Source organism: Saccoglossus kowalevskii, chromosome 15, assembly GCF_978046115.1.
Source record: "Saccoglossus kowalevskii chromosome 15, keSacKowa6.1, whole genome shotgun sequence".
NCBI lineage: Eukaryota > Metazoa > Hemichordata > Enteropneusta > Harrimaniidae > Saccoglossus > Saccoglossus kowalevskii.
Window position 1 is genome coordinate 5979643 of NC_140655.1, and position 15775 is coordinate 5995417.

The window sequence follows — 15775 nt, forward strand, 5'->3', positions numbered from 1 at the left end:
AGAGAAAAAAATCACACAGTTGTTTGAAATCAACATTCAAGTACACAAAACTGTAATAATAAAGACCATCAAATGATACTTTACACCACAGTCTGCTTACAAATTCAACAAACCTCCAAAATGTTGGAGCAAAAGAAAAAAATCCCTACTGTTCCATTTTTAAACTTAATATTTACAAATTTATACCAAATCCTCTTTATAAGTATTTAATATATGCTGAATTAATCTGCATGAATATATTTTGAATTTTTGGTGGAACAGACATCCTTAGTGTGATTCTCACAGGAGCTATTAACCCTATGTGAGCTGTATGAACACAGTACACAAAAGTGAGAACCTGGAAGTTTAACAATGATAGTAGTTTATTGTCAGATGTTGGTTAAAAAAATGTCTACTATCTACTAGCTTCTATCTGTAGAATTATTTAGGCGATAGGATCCTAGAGCTATTTTAAAGGTTTTATTTGGTATAAAATAAAAAATATTTACAAAAAACTTATTTTTATGCATTTACAAAATATGTGAAAAATTATTATTCTCAGCATGCCATTGGTTTATGGGTTTAACTATTAGAAAAAATATGACACAAGGTCTTTAAGGTTTATATGCACTTTTACTGTAAATGTACTTCTATAAGAGCAATTGTGGTAATGCTGGTTTATGTTTATTATTTGTTGAACTGGAACATAATGACCAAATTTGTTTTAAAGAAAAATCTGTTTTTATTTCATAGATGTGAAATGTAGCTCTCATCACAAGAAGCTTTTGATTTCATGATATTTTTTATGTCCACAACACCACGAAAGTATCTGCATAAGTGTTAGCAGAGGGCGCACTTCAACACTAATGATTTCTGGAGCAAACTGTAGACAAACAACCACACACCAAAATGGCGAGTCTCAGTTCTAAACTCCAGGATTATCTCTCCTCATCGAAATCTGGGAACAGCGCTTCAAAACCTACGGACAATTCCTCAAACGACACGAAAAGTAAAAGTTCATGGTTCGGCAGTAGCGACGACGTCGAAATACCGATCGAAGATGATGGCAACGGGTGGTTTAACGAAGCACAAAAGGATCCGATGTGTCCGTCGTTGGTGAGTCGATCGGTTTGTTTTGGTTCACAGCATACTACGTGGAACGACAGATGTGGCAACGCGTAATACCCTGCCACACAACTGTTAATTTTATTGTTATCGCTCATTTATATTTTGTGCGTAGATGAGAAATTCGATGACCAAATTAATGTTTTTCATTAAAAGACGTACGAAATAAATACTGACTGAGCAGACGACGCAATTTCCGGTTTTCAATTTGAATTTGGTTATTTATCGTTAACCGCAGAACTACCGTATTTAAAATGAATGATTTAGAACATGTCGTGTATCAATGTAGAATGTATTCAGATGTTTTAAAATTTACCTTCTGATACAGTGCTTTCAAAAAAAGCCATTTCCGTATTTTGTAATTAGTTTATAACAAATTTATCAAACGTTTTATTCAAATCCAATCAAAACAATTGAATTGGCTATAATTGTGTGGTGTTCCGTGATGTGTCGCAAAGTTGTTTTTCGGAATTTCCACTTTTACATGCTAACTGGGTTGCCCCTTGCTGGGTGTTTATTCCTCAGCGGTGACTTCACAGCCATCCACACTCAGACTTTTAAACTTCCATTGTTAAAAACACTAAATAGGTTGATTCTGTACTATCTTATGCTATTTTTTATCATGCAGTGGCAGTGACATAAAGCCATGTGATATTTTCTATATTTCACTCTTTAAGTGGCAAATCTTGCATCTTAGAAATGGGTCGTCACCATCTTCTAAAAGATGTGTTACCTTCAAAAAATACATGAATGGCTTGTTTAATGACCAGACAAATTATTTTTGTGAAATCTGAATTTTCTTTGATAGTTTGATGCATTGATCAATATACGTTTTTGTTTTAAATCACATTTGAGGATTTTGCCGTTTCAAATTTTCCCAACCTTATAGTAGCAATGCTATAAATTTGTTTTCTGCACTGAACCGCCACTACTGTTATACTGTTAGGATGCATGAAGACCGCTGATAGAGATAGCCCACAATTTAGTTAAAATGTTGCCAATGTGTTTCTATAACTGTAAATAAATTGATACCGGGTAGGTTCGAAAATTAATTATTTGTTTATATGCAGCTGATTAACCATGTAATATTGTATTCATTAAATTTTTGTCAAAGGTGCGGAACATATTACAATTACTACACATGTTTAATAAATATGATATCACTCATTGAATATAATCTTATCTCATTTTATCCCTGTCCAGTACAGTCTAGTTAGTCCATCCAAAAAATCTGTTTTGGGTAATCCTAAGTGCAAAATACATTACCATTGAATACAGCAGCTTAGACATCAGGCAATGTGTGTTTGTAATACATATTTCTACTACACATAAAATGTGATGCAGCAATCTGTGTGACGCATCAGACAACTTGTGGTTGTATTACACTTAGTTTAATGCAGGGATTTTTTTAAACAAGGGAACAGAGGCGCAGTGCCCTCATGCCATAGCCATGCACCCCCTTACCCTGGGGAGCAGATCCTTTGGCAACCATAAAATTCTAATTGACTGGGGATCACATGTGGCCACAGTCTTCAACTGTGACCTGTCTGATAGTAATTTTGACCCCAAGGAAACCATAGAATGCTCAATTTTAACTTAGAATTATCAAAACCTCCACACCCTGGTAGGGAGAACCCTATCTCCCCATTTGGTGACACCGCTAAATTGCAGTGCTCCCTCTTGCAGTTATTTTCTTGAAAAAACCCTGTTAATGTTTACGGCTTGATTATTAGCTGGATTTAACTTTTGTTTCGCTGATAGCTAAATGTGCCAGTGTATATTCAAATTACCAATAGAAGGTATTGTTTCCATCACAAACTAATCCTGAATTTAAAACCTAGTGAATATCTTAACAACATCAAATCTAATAAAATTATCAAACACAGTGAGTAATTCTTGTTCTATATTTTGGTGTAAACTGCCTGTCACAGCAATGTGTGCACCTAATTCCTACTTAATGAAAGAGATGTAGCCTCCTCGGATATGGTATCATTGTCATAAAAAGTGTAATGTGACAGATGGCTTATTTGTCATGTAACATGTGTCAAAACTAGAAATCAATTGTCGGTAATAAAATAGAAATACAAACAAAGTTTGACCCCAGCTACAAATAATAATTACTATACTCGACAGCGTTAGCGTCCATGCCCGGGCAAGCGCCCACCCCCCCCACTTTTGGGCAATTTTTATACTTGGGGTCACATTAGGCAAAGCGCCCATCCCTTCAAATTGCAACTAATTTAAAACTTGGTCTTGCGTAAGGAATCTTGGTAATCGTTTTTTATATGATACAGCGTGGATATCGATCGCTGTAAACATGTTGTGAATGCGTAGAACACGGTAACCGTGCGTAAACTACGCTTCGACAATGACCTGTTAATACAAGTAAAATGCGATAAATATTTCATGCCATATTCAGTTTACCTCTCAAAAATGGCTAGTTACTAGTTGTTTGGAAAAACCATGTCGTTTATTCGCTGAAATCAATTCCAACAGATCGTACTTCAACATCTATAATTCACTTCTGCATTGCGTTTCCGGAAAGTCTTCGGGAATTTCCGAAGAATTGCGTCAGTCAAATACAGCATTCTGATTAGTTAATAACCAACTTGACCCATTAGGTCAAAGGACGTTGCTGTAGGTCAAATCTGCAAATGCATCATGGCGGAAAGTGATTTTCATCGAGAGTTTGCGTACGATCCAACAACTTCGTCAGTGGAAATAATATGACAATTTTGACTTTGACTGTGTTCCAACAGACTCAAATGTTTTTAATTCCGTAAATTATGGTGGTATGTAATTAATATTTTAATAAAATGTGCGTATTTTTTGTGATCAATTCTGTTTCTTCATTGTGAAAATCAATGACGACGCAACTAAGTTAGTAATTTGATTTTTCCTCAAAGACGTAATCTGTCACTTGATGAATACAAATTTTCATTTGCACTCTTTTTCAAGGGGGGTCTCGGGTAAGCGCCCACCCCTAAAAAATCGTGATTTTCTGAGTTGAGGCCCCTGGGCGCTAATGCGGTCGAGTACAGTAATATAGCTGCCACAACACCCTATAAACCTTCTTTTCAGATATGTCCTGTTTAAGATTGGGTGCTACTAATTAAATTAATTTTGACCATCCTGATTTAAAATTACTACCAGAATTGAGAATAACACTTTAAAGCGAGAGAGTCGTAGACGATTGTTTGTAAACAAAGATCTGCTATGGCCATCTGACACATGCACAGGCGACGACTCCCCCACTTTAAGTGAATTGCAGAACTGTCATGATCATGTTCAAAATATTTCCAAACCAATATTTTGCATTGGGTGAAAAACCTGAAAAGTTGGTAACGTGTCCAGATAAATAATTACATGTGACACTTTTAAAATAAACACTGTGATCAATTGTTTTAATACTCCTATTTATTACGGTGTATTAAATGCTTACAAATAAACTTTTTATTCCAATTATTGCAACCATCCACTTCATCTAACATTTTTAATAAAACTTATTAATTTCTCGCAAAATTTGTACTGCATGCATGTCACTGACACCGTGTTTCATTTTTACCTTAGATGAGTTTTCACTGCTACGAAATTAAGTAGTTTTCACCCACTTTTGCCAATTGAAGCAGTTGACAGTAGTTTTTAGTGGATGTTAAAACAATATAATGCACAGATTCATAATTTCATTGTAAATATGTAAAAAATGCATATTATGATGTTCCTGGGTATTAATTGTTTGATCTGTGCTTATGGAAAATTATTTGAAAAATATAGAAATTAAATTACTTATTAAAAAATATGCATTGTCTTTTGAAAAATGCGACATCGTACCAATAATTGTGAATAATTAATTAAGGGTTGCATGATGAATATGGCAAAATTATTTCAATTATGGAGAATTGTAGAATTACAGCTTGGAATGAACTCTTCATACATGCAAGTATTGTTTAGTTTACACAAACAACAAAATTAATAGTTTACTGGATGCAAATTTCTGTTGCTAAAATGAAAATTTTGATGGTACTGATACTTATTGTTAATTTTTTTTCACTTGTTTTATTTCAGAGTAAAAAGCAGCGTATTATAGGTTTCATGGGTCTTTTACTTGCTGGTGTATTTTGTTTTGTGGTAGCAGGAATGTTTGCTCCATTTATAGTACTTAAAGCCAGAAAATTTGCACTTCTTTATACGCTTGGGAGTTTATTTACAATAAGTAGGTAAGTACAATTTCAAATCTACTTTACAAGGTTGATATTTGTTGTGATCTGGCTACACTAAGTACAGACTAAGATTAGAGCTAATATCGTATATTTGTTGTGTTCTGGCTACACTAAGTACAGGCAATGATTAGAGCTAATATCGTATATTTGTTGTGTTCTGGCTACACCAAGTACAGACTAAGATTAGAGCTAATATCGTATATTTGTTGTGTTCTGGCTACACCAAGTACAGACTAAGATTAGAGCTAATATCGTATATTTGTTGTGTTCTGGCTACACCAAGTACAGACTAAGATTAGAGTTAATATCGTATATTTGTTGTGTTCTGGCTACACCAAGTACCGGTACAGGCAATGATTAGAGTTAATATCGTATATTTGTTGTGTTCTGGCTACACCAAGTACAGGCAATGATTAGAGCTAATATCGTATATTTGTTGTGTTCTGGCTACACCAAGTACAGGCAATGATTAGAGCTAATATCGTATATTTGTTGTGTTCTGGCTACACCAAGTACAGGCAATGATTAGAGCTAATATCGTATATTTGTTGTGTTCTGGCTACACCAAGTACAGACTAAGATTAGAGCTAATATCGTATATTTGTTGTGTTCTGGCTACACCAAGTACAGGCAATGATTAGAGTTAATATCGTATATTTGTTGTGTTCTGGCTACACTAAGTACAGGCAATGAATAGAGTTAATATCGTATATTTGTTGTGTTCTGGCTACACCAAGTACAGGCAATGATTAGAGCTAATATCGTATATTTGTTGTGTTCTGGCTACACCAAGTACAGACTAAGATTAGAGTTAATATCGTATATTTTTTGTGTTCTGGCTACACCAAGTACAGGCAATGATTAGAGTTAATATCGTATATTTGTTGTGTTCTGGCTACACCAAGTACAGGCAATGATTAGAGTTAATATCGTATATTTGTTGTGTTCTGGCTACACCAAGTACAGGCAATGATTAGAGCTAATATCGTATATTTGTTGTGTTCTGGCTACACCAAGTACAGGCAATGATTAGAGCTAATATCGTATATTTGTTGTGTTCTGGCTACACTAAGTACAGGCAATGATTAGAGTTAATATCGTATATTTGTTGTGTTCTGGCTACACCAAGTACAGACTAAGATTAGAGTTAATATCGTATATTTGTTGTGTTCTGGCTACACCAAGTACAGGCAATGATTAGAGCTAATATCGTATATTTGTTGTGTTCTGGCTACACCAAGTACAGGCAATGATTAGAGTTAATATCGTATATTTGTTGTGTTCTGGCTACACCAAGTACAGGCAATGATTAGAGTTAATATCGTATATTTGTTGTGTTCTGGCTACACCAAGTACAGGCAATGATTAGAGCTAATATCGTATATTTGTTGTGTTCTGGCTACACCAAGTACAGGCAAAGATTAGAGCTAATATCGTATATTTGTTGTGTACTGGCTACACCAAGTACAGACTAAGATTAGAGCTAATATTGTATATTTGTTGTGTTCTGGCTACACTAAGTACAGGCAAAGATTAGAGCTAATATCGTATATTTGTTGTGTTCTGGCTACACCAAGTACAGACTAAGATTAGAGCTAATATTGTATATTTGTTGTGTTCTGGCTACACTAAGTACAGGCAAAGATTAGAGCTAATATCGTATATTTGTTGTGTTCTGGCTACACCAAGTACAGGCAAAGATTAGAGCTAATATCGTATATTTGTTGTGTTCTGGCTACACCAAGTACAGACTAAGATTAGAGCTAATATCGTATATTTGTTGTGTTCTGGCTACACCAAGTACAGGCAATGATTAGAGCTAATATCGTATATTTGTTGTGTTCTGGCTACACCAAGTACAGGCTAAGATTAGAGCTAATATCGTATATTTGTTGTGTTCTGGCTACACTAAGTACAGACTAAGATTAGAGTTAATATCGTATATTTGTTGTGTTCTGGCTACACCAAGTACAGGCAATGATTAGAGCTAATATCATATATTTGTTGTGTTCTGGCTACACCAAGTACAGACTAAGATTAGAGCTAATATCGTATATTTGTTGTGTTCTGGCTACACCAAGTACAGGCAATGATTAGAGCTAATATCGTATATTTGTTGTGTTCTGGCTACACCAAGTACAGGCAATGATTAGAGTTAATATCGTATATTTGTTGTGTTCTGGCTACACCAAGTACAGGCAATGATTAGAGCTAATATCATATATTTGTTGTGTTCTGGCTACACCAAGTACAGACTAAGATTAGAGCTAATATCGTATATTTGTTGTGTTCTGGCTACACCAAGTACAGGCAAAGATTAGAGCTAATATCGTATATTTGTTGTGTTCTGGCTACACCAAGTACAGGCAATGATTAGAGCTAATATCGTATATTTGTTGTGTTCTGGCTACACCAAGTACAGGCAAAGATTAGAGCTAATATCGTATATTTGTTGTGTTCTGGCTACACCAAGTACAGGCAATGATTAGAGTTAATATCGTATATTTGTTGTGTTCTGGCTACACCAAGTACAGGCAATGATTAGAGTTAATATCGTATATTTGTTGTGTTCTGGCTACACCAAGTACAGACTAAGATTAGAGCTAATATCGTATATTTGTTGTGTTCTGGCTACACCAAGTACAGGCAAAGATTAGAGCTAATATCGTATATTTGTTGTGTTCTGGCTACACCAAGTACAGGCAATGATTAGAGTTAATATCGTATATTTGTTGTGTTCTGGCTACACCAAGTACAGGCAATGATTAGAGTTACATGTAATATCGTATATTCTGGCTACACCAAGTACAGGCAAAGATTAGAGCTAATATCGTATATTTGTTGTGTTCTGGCTACACCAAGTACAGGCAAAGATTAGAGCTAATATTGTATATTTGTTGTGTTCTGGCTACACCAAGTACAGGCAAAGATTAGAGCTAATATCGTATATTTGTTGTGTTCTGGCTACACCAAGTACAGGCAATGATTAGAGTTAATATCGTATATTTGTTGTGTTCTGGCTACACCAAGTACAGGCAATGATTAGAGCTAATATTGTATATTTGTTGTGTTCTGGCTACACCAAGTACAGGCAATGATTAGAGTTAATATCGTATATTTGTTGTGTTCTGGCTACACCAAGTACAGGCAATGATTAGAGTTAATATCGTATATTTGTTGTGTTCTGGCTACACCAAGTACAGGCAATGATTAGAGTTAATATCGTATATTTGTTGTGTTCTGGCTACACCAAGTACAGGCAATGATTAGAGCTAATATCGTATATTTGTTGTGTTCTGGCTACACCAAGTACAGGCAAAGATTAGAATTAATATCGTATATTTGTTGTGTTCTGGCTACACCAAGTACAGGCAATGATTAGAGTTAATATCGTATATTTGTTGTGTTCTGGCTACACCAAGTACAGGCAATGATTAGAGTTAATATCGTATATTTGTTGTGTTCTGGCTACACCAAGTACAGGCAATGATTAGAGCTAATATCGTATATTTGTTGTGTTCTGGCTACACCAAGTACAGACTAAGATTAGAGCTAATATTGTATATTTGTTGTGTTCTGGCTACACCAAGTACAGGCAATGATTAGAGCTAATATCGTATATTTGTTGTGTTCTGGCTACACCAAGTACAGGCAAAGATTAGAGTTAATATCGTATATTTGTTGTGTTCTGGCTACACCAAGTACAGGCAAAGATTAGAGTTAATATCGTATATTTGTTGTGTTCTGGCTACACTAAGTACAGGCAATGATTAGAGCTAATATCGTATATTTGTTGTGTTCTGGCTACACTAAGTACAGACTAAGATTAGAGCTAATATCGTATATTTGTTGTGTTCTGGCTACACCAAGTACAGACTAAGATTAGAGCTAATATCGTATATTTGTTGTGTTCTGGCTACACCAAGTACAGGCAATGATTAGAGCTAATATCGTATATTTGTTGTGTTCTGGCTACACCAAGTACAGGCAAAGATTAGAGTTAATATCGTATATTTGTTGTGTTCTGGCTACACCAAGTACAGGCAATGATTAGAGCTAATATCGTATATTTGTTGTGTTCTGGCTACACCAAGTACAGGCAATGATTAGAGCTAATATCGTATATTTGTTGTGTTCTGGCTACACCAAGTACAGGCAATGATTAGAGCTAATATCGTATATTTGTTGTGTTCTGGCTACACCAAGTACAGGCAAAGATTAGAGCTAATATCGTATATTTGTTGTGTTCTGGCTACACCAAGTACAGGCAATGATTAGAGCTAATATCGTATATTTGTTGTGTTCTGGCTACACCAAGTACAGGCAAAGATTAGAGTTAATATCGTATATTTGTTGTGTTCTGGCTACACCAAGTACAGACTAAGATTAGAGCTAATATCGTATATTTGTTGTGTTCTGGCTACACCAAGTACAGGCAAAGATTAGAGCTAATATCGTATATTTGTTGTGTTCTGGCTACACCAAGTACAGGCAATGATTAGAGCTAATATCGTATATTTGTTGTGTTCTGGCTACACCAAGTACAGGCAAAGATTAGAGTTAATATCGTATATTTGTTGTGTTCTGGCTACACCAAGTACGGACTAAGATTAGAGCTAATATCGTATATTTGTTGTGTTCTGGCTACACCAAGTACAGGCAAAGATTAGAGCTAATATCATATATTTGTTGTGTTCTGGCTACACCAAGTACAGGCAATGATTAGAGCTAATATCGTATATTTGTTGTGTTCTGGCTACACCAAGTACAGACTATGATTAGAGCTAATATTGTATATTTGTTGTGTTCTGGCTACACCAAGTACAGGCAATGATTAGAGCTAATATCGTATATTTGTTGTGTTCTGGCTACACCAAGTACAGACTAAGATTAGAGCTAATATTGTATATTTGTTGTGTTCTGGCTACACCAAGTACAGGCAATGATTAGAGCTAATATCGTATATTTGTTGTGTTCTGGCTACACCAAGTACAGGCAAAGATTAGAGCTAATATCGTATATTTGTTGTGTTCTGGCTACACCAAGTACAGGCAATGATTAGAGTTAATATCGTATATTTGTTGTGTTCTGGCTACACCAAGTACAGGCAATGATTAGAGCTAATATCGTATATTTGTTGTGTTCTGGCTACACCAAGTACAGGCAAAGATTAGAGCTAATATCGTATATTTGTTGTGTTCTGGCTACACCAAGTACAGACTAAGATTAGAGCTAATATTGTATATTTGTTGTGTTCTGTCTACACCAAGTACAGGCAATGATTAGAGCTAATATCGTATATTTGTTGTGTTCTGGCTACACCAAGTACAGGCAATGATTAGAGCTAATATCGTATATTTGTTGTGTTCTGGCTACACCAAGTACAGGCAATGATTAGAGCTAATATCGTATATTTGTTGTGTTCTGGCTACACCAAGTACAGGCAAAGATTAGAGCTAATATCGTATATTTGTTGTGTTCTGGCTACACCAAGTACAGACTAAGATTAGAGCTAATATTGTATATTTGTTGTGTTCTGTCTACACCAAGTACAGGCAATGATTAGAGCTAATATCGTATATTTGTTGTGTTCTGTCTACACCAAGTACAGGCAATGATTAGAGTTAATATCGTATATTTGTTGTGTTCTGGCTACACCAAGTACAGGCAATGATTAGAGTTAATATCATATATTTGTTGTGTTCTGGCTACACCAAGTACAGACTAAGATTAGAGCTAATATCGTATATTTGTTGTGTTCTGGCTACACCAAGTACAGACTAAGATTAGAGCTAATATCGTATATTTGTTGTGTTCTGGCTACACCAAGTACAGGCAAAGATTAGAGCTAATATCGTATATTTGTTGTGTTCTGGCTACACCAAGTACAGGCAATGATTAGAGTTAATATCGTATATTTGTTGTGTTCTGGCTACACCAAGTACAGACTAAGATTAGAGCTAATATCGTATATTTGTTGTGTTCTGGCTACACCAAGTACAGACTAAGATTAGAGCTAATATCGTATATTTGTTGTGTTCTGGCTACACCAAGTACAGACTAAGATTAGAGCTAATATCGTATATTTGTTGTGTTCTGGCTACACCAAGTACAGGCAATGATTAGAGCTAATATCGTATATTTGTTGTGTTCTGGCTACACCAAGTACAGGCAATGATTAGAGCTAATATTGTATATTTGTTGTGTTCTGGCTACACCAAGTACAGGCAATGATTAGAGCTAATATCATATATTTGTTGTGTTCTGGCTACACCAAGTACAGACTAAGATTAGAGCTAATATTGTATATTTGTTGTGTTCTGGCTACACCAAGTACAGGCAATGATTAGAGCTAATATCGTATATTTGTTGTGTTCTGGCTACACCAAGTACAGGCAAAGATTAGAGCTAATATCGTATATTTGTTGTGTTCTGGCTACACCAAGTACGGTCAATGATTAGAGCTAATATCGTATATTTGTTGTGTTCTGGCTACACCAAGTACAGGCAAAGATTAGAGCTAATATCGTATATTTGTTGTGTTCTGGCTACACCAAGTACAGGCAATGATTAGAGTTAATATCGTATATTTGTTGTGTTCTGGCTACACCAAGTACAGGCAATGATTAGAGTTAATATCGTATATTTGTTGTGTTCTGGCTACACCAAGTACAGACTAAGATTAGAGCTAATATCGTATATTTGTTGTGTTCTGGCTACACCAAGTACAGGCAAAGATTAGAGCTAATATCGTATATTTGTTGTGTTCTGGCTACACCAAGTACAGGCAATGATTAGAGCTAATATCGTATATTTGTTGTGTTCTGGCTACACCAAGTACAGACTAAGATTAGAGCTAATATTGTATATTTGTTGTGTTCTGGCTACACCAAGTACAGGCAATGATTAGAGCTAATATCGTATATTTGTTGTGTTCTGGCTACACCAAGTACAGACTAAGATTAGAGCTAATATTGTATATTTGTTGTGTTCTGGCTACACCAAGTACAGGCAATGATTAGAGCTAATATCGTATATTTGTTGTGTTCTGGCTACACCAAGTACAGGCAAAGATTAGAGCTAATATCGTATATTTGTTGTGTTCTGGCTACACCAAGTACAGACTAAGATTAGAGCTAATATTGTATATTTGTTGTGTTCTGGCTACACCAAGTACAGGCAATGATTAGAGTTAATATCGTATATTTGTTGTGTTCTGGCTACACCAAGTACAGGCAAAGATTAGAGCTAATATCGTATATTTGTTGTGTTCTGGCTACACCAAGTACAGGCAATGATTAGAGCTAATATCGTATATTTGTTGTGTTCTGGCTACACCAAGTACAGGCAATGATTAGAGCTAATATCGTATATTTGTTGTGTTCTGGCTACACCAAGTACAGGCAAAGATTAGAGCTAATATCGTATATTTGTTGTGTTCTGGCTACACCAAGTACAGACTAAGATTAGAGCTAATATTGTATATTTGTTGTGTTCTGTCTACACCAAGTACAGGCAATGATTAGAGCTAATATCGTATATTTGTTGTGTTCTGTCTACACCAAGTACAGGCAATGATTAGAGTTAATATCGTATATTTGTTGTGTTCTGGCTACACCAAGTACAGGCAATGATTAGAGTTAATATCATATATTTGTTGTGTTCTGGCTACACCAAGTACAGACTAAGATTAGAGCTAATATCGTATATTTGTTGTGTTCTGGCTACACCAAGTACAGACTAAGATTAGAGCTAATATCGTATATTTGTTGTGTTCTGGCTACACCAAGTACAGGCAAAGATTAGAGCTAATATCGTATATTTGTTGTGTTCTGGCTACACCAAGTACAGGCAATGATTAGAGTTAATATCGTATATTTGTTGTGTTCTGGCTACACCAAGTACAGACTAAGATTAGAGCTAATATCGTATATTTGTTGTGTTCTGGCTACACCAAGTACAGACTAAGATTAGAGCTAATATCGTATATTTGTTGTGTTCTGGCTACACCAAGTACAGGCAAAGATTAGAGTTAATATCGTATATTTGTTGTGTTCTGGCTACACCAAGTACAGACTAAGATTAGAGCTAATATCGTATATTTGTTGTGTTCTGGCTACACCAAGTACAGGCAAAGATTAGAGCTAATATCGTATATTTGTTGTGTTCTGGCTACACCAAGTACAGGCAATGATTAGAGCTAATATCGTATATTTGTTGTGTTCTGGCTACACCAAGTACAGGCAAAGATTAGAGTTAATATCGTATATTTGTTGTGTTCTGGCTACACCAAGTACGGACTAAGATTAGAGCTAATATCGTATATTTGTTGTGTTCTGGCTACACCAAGTACAGGCAAAGATTAGAGCTAATATCATATATTTGTTGTGTTCTGGCTACACCAAGTACAGGCAATGATTAGAGCTAATATCGTATATTTGTTGTGTTCTGGCTACACCAAGTACAGACTATGATTAGAGCTAATATTGTATATTTGTTGTGTTCTGGCTACACCAAGTACAGGCAATGATTAGAGCTAATATCGTATATTTGTTGTGTTCTGGCTACACCAAGTACAGACTAAGATTAGAGCTAATATTGTATATTTGTTGTGTTCTGGCTACACCAAGTACAGGCAATGATTAGAGCTAATATCGTATATTTGTTGTGTTCTGGCTACACCAAGTACAGGCAAAGATTAGAGCTAATATCGTATATTTGTTGTGTTCTGGCTACACCAAGTACAGGCAATGATTAGAGTTAATATCGTATATTTGTTGTGTTCTGGCTACACCAAGTACAGGCAATGATTAGAGCTAATATCGTATATTTGTTGTGTTCTGGCTACACCAAGTACAGGCAAAGATTAGAGCTAATATCGTATATTTGTTGTGTTCTGGCTACACCAAGTACAGACTAAGATTAGAGCTAATATTGTATATTTGTTGTGTTCTGTCTACACCAAGTACAGGCAATGATTAGAGCTAATATCGTATATTTGTTGTGTTCTGGCTACACCAAGTACAGGCAATGATTAGAGCTAATATCGTATATTTGTTGTGTTCTGGCTACACCAAGTACAGGCAATGATTAGAGCTAATATCGTATATTTGTTGTGTTCTGGCTACACCAAGTACAGGCAAAGATTAGAGCTAATATCGTATATTTGTTGTGTTCTGGCTACACCAAGTACAGACTAAGATTAGAGCTAATATCGTATATTTGTTGTGTTCTGGCTACACCAAGTACAGGCAATGATTAGAGCTAATATCGTATATTTGTTGTGTTCTGGCTACACCAAGTACAGACTAAGATTAGAGCTAATATCGTATATTTGTTGTGTTCTGGCTACACCAAGTACAGGCAATGATTAGAGTTAATATCGTATATTTGTTGTGTTCTGGCTACACTAAGTACAGGCAATGAATAGAGTTAATATCGTATATTTGTTGTGTTCTGGCTACACCAAGTACAGGCAATGATTAGAGCTAATATCGTATATTTGTTGTGTTCTGGCTACACCAAGTACAGACTAAGATTAGAGTTAATATCGTATATTTTTTGTGTTCTGGCTACACCAAGTACAGGCAATGATTAGAGTTAATATCGTATATTTGTTGTGTTCTGGCTACACCAAGTACAGGCAATGATTAGAGTTAATATCGTATATTTGTTGTGTTCTGGCTACACCAAGTACAGGCAATGATTAGAGCTAATATCGTATATTTGTTGTGTTCTGGCTACACCAAGTACAGGCAATGATTAGAGCTAATATCGTATATTTGTTGTGTTCTGGCTACACTAAGTACAGGCAATGATTAGAGTTAATATCGTATATTTGTTGTGTTCTGGCTACACCAAGTACAGACTAAGATTAGAGTTAATATCGTATATTTGTTGTGTTCTGGCTACACCAAGTACAGGCAATGATTAGAGCTAATATCGTATATTTGTTGTGTTCTGGCTACACCAAGTACAGGCAATGATTAGAGTTAATATCGTATATTTGTTGTGTTCTGGCTACACCAAGTACAGGCAATGATTAGAGTTAATATCGTATATTTGTTGTGTTCTGGCTACACCAAGTACAGGCAATGATTAGAGCTAATATCGTATATTTGTTGTGTTCTGGCTACACCAAGTACAGGCAAAGATTAGAGCTAATATCGTATATTTGTTGTGTACTGGCTACACCAAGTACAGACTAAGATTAGAGCTAATATTGTATATTTGTTGTGTTCTGGCTACACTAAGTACAGGCAAAGATTAGAGCTAATATCGTATATTTGTTGTGTTCTGGCTACACCAAGTACAGACTAAGATTAGAGCTAATATTGTATATTTGTTGTGTTCTGGCTACACTAAGTACAGGCAAAGATTAGAGCTAATATCGTATATTTGTTGTGTTCTGGCTACACCAAGTACAGGCAAAGATTAGAGCTAATATCGTA

At 35.5% G+C, this 15775-nt stretch overlaps 1 protein-coding gene across 1 annotated transcript in view; it reads left to right on the top strand.

Annotated features, from left to right (window-relative positions):
- Positions 1-883: 883 nt before the first annotated feature.
- The window catches only part of LOC102805686 (uncharacterized), a 45775-nt gene continuing 30883 nt past the window's right edge, over positions 884-15775 (top strand). Inside the window, exons 1-2 of the mRNA XM_085508661.1 lie at positions 884-1095; positions 5170-5321. Coding sequence (XP_085364787.1) covers positions 889-1095; positions 5170-5321 — 359 coding nt within the window. The 5' untranslated portion in view covers positions 884-888. The remainder of the gene's footprint in view (positions 1096-5169; positions 5322-15775) is intronic.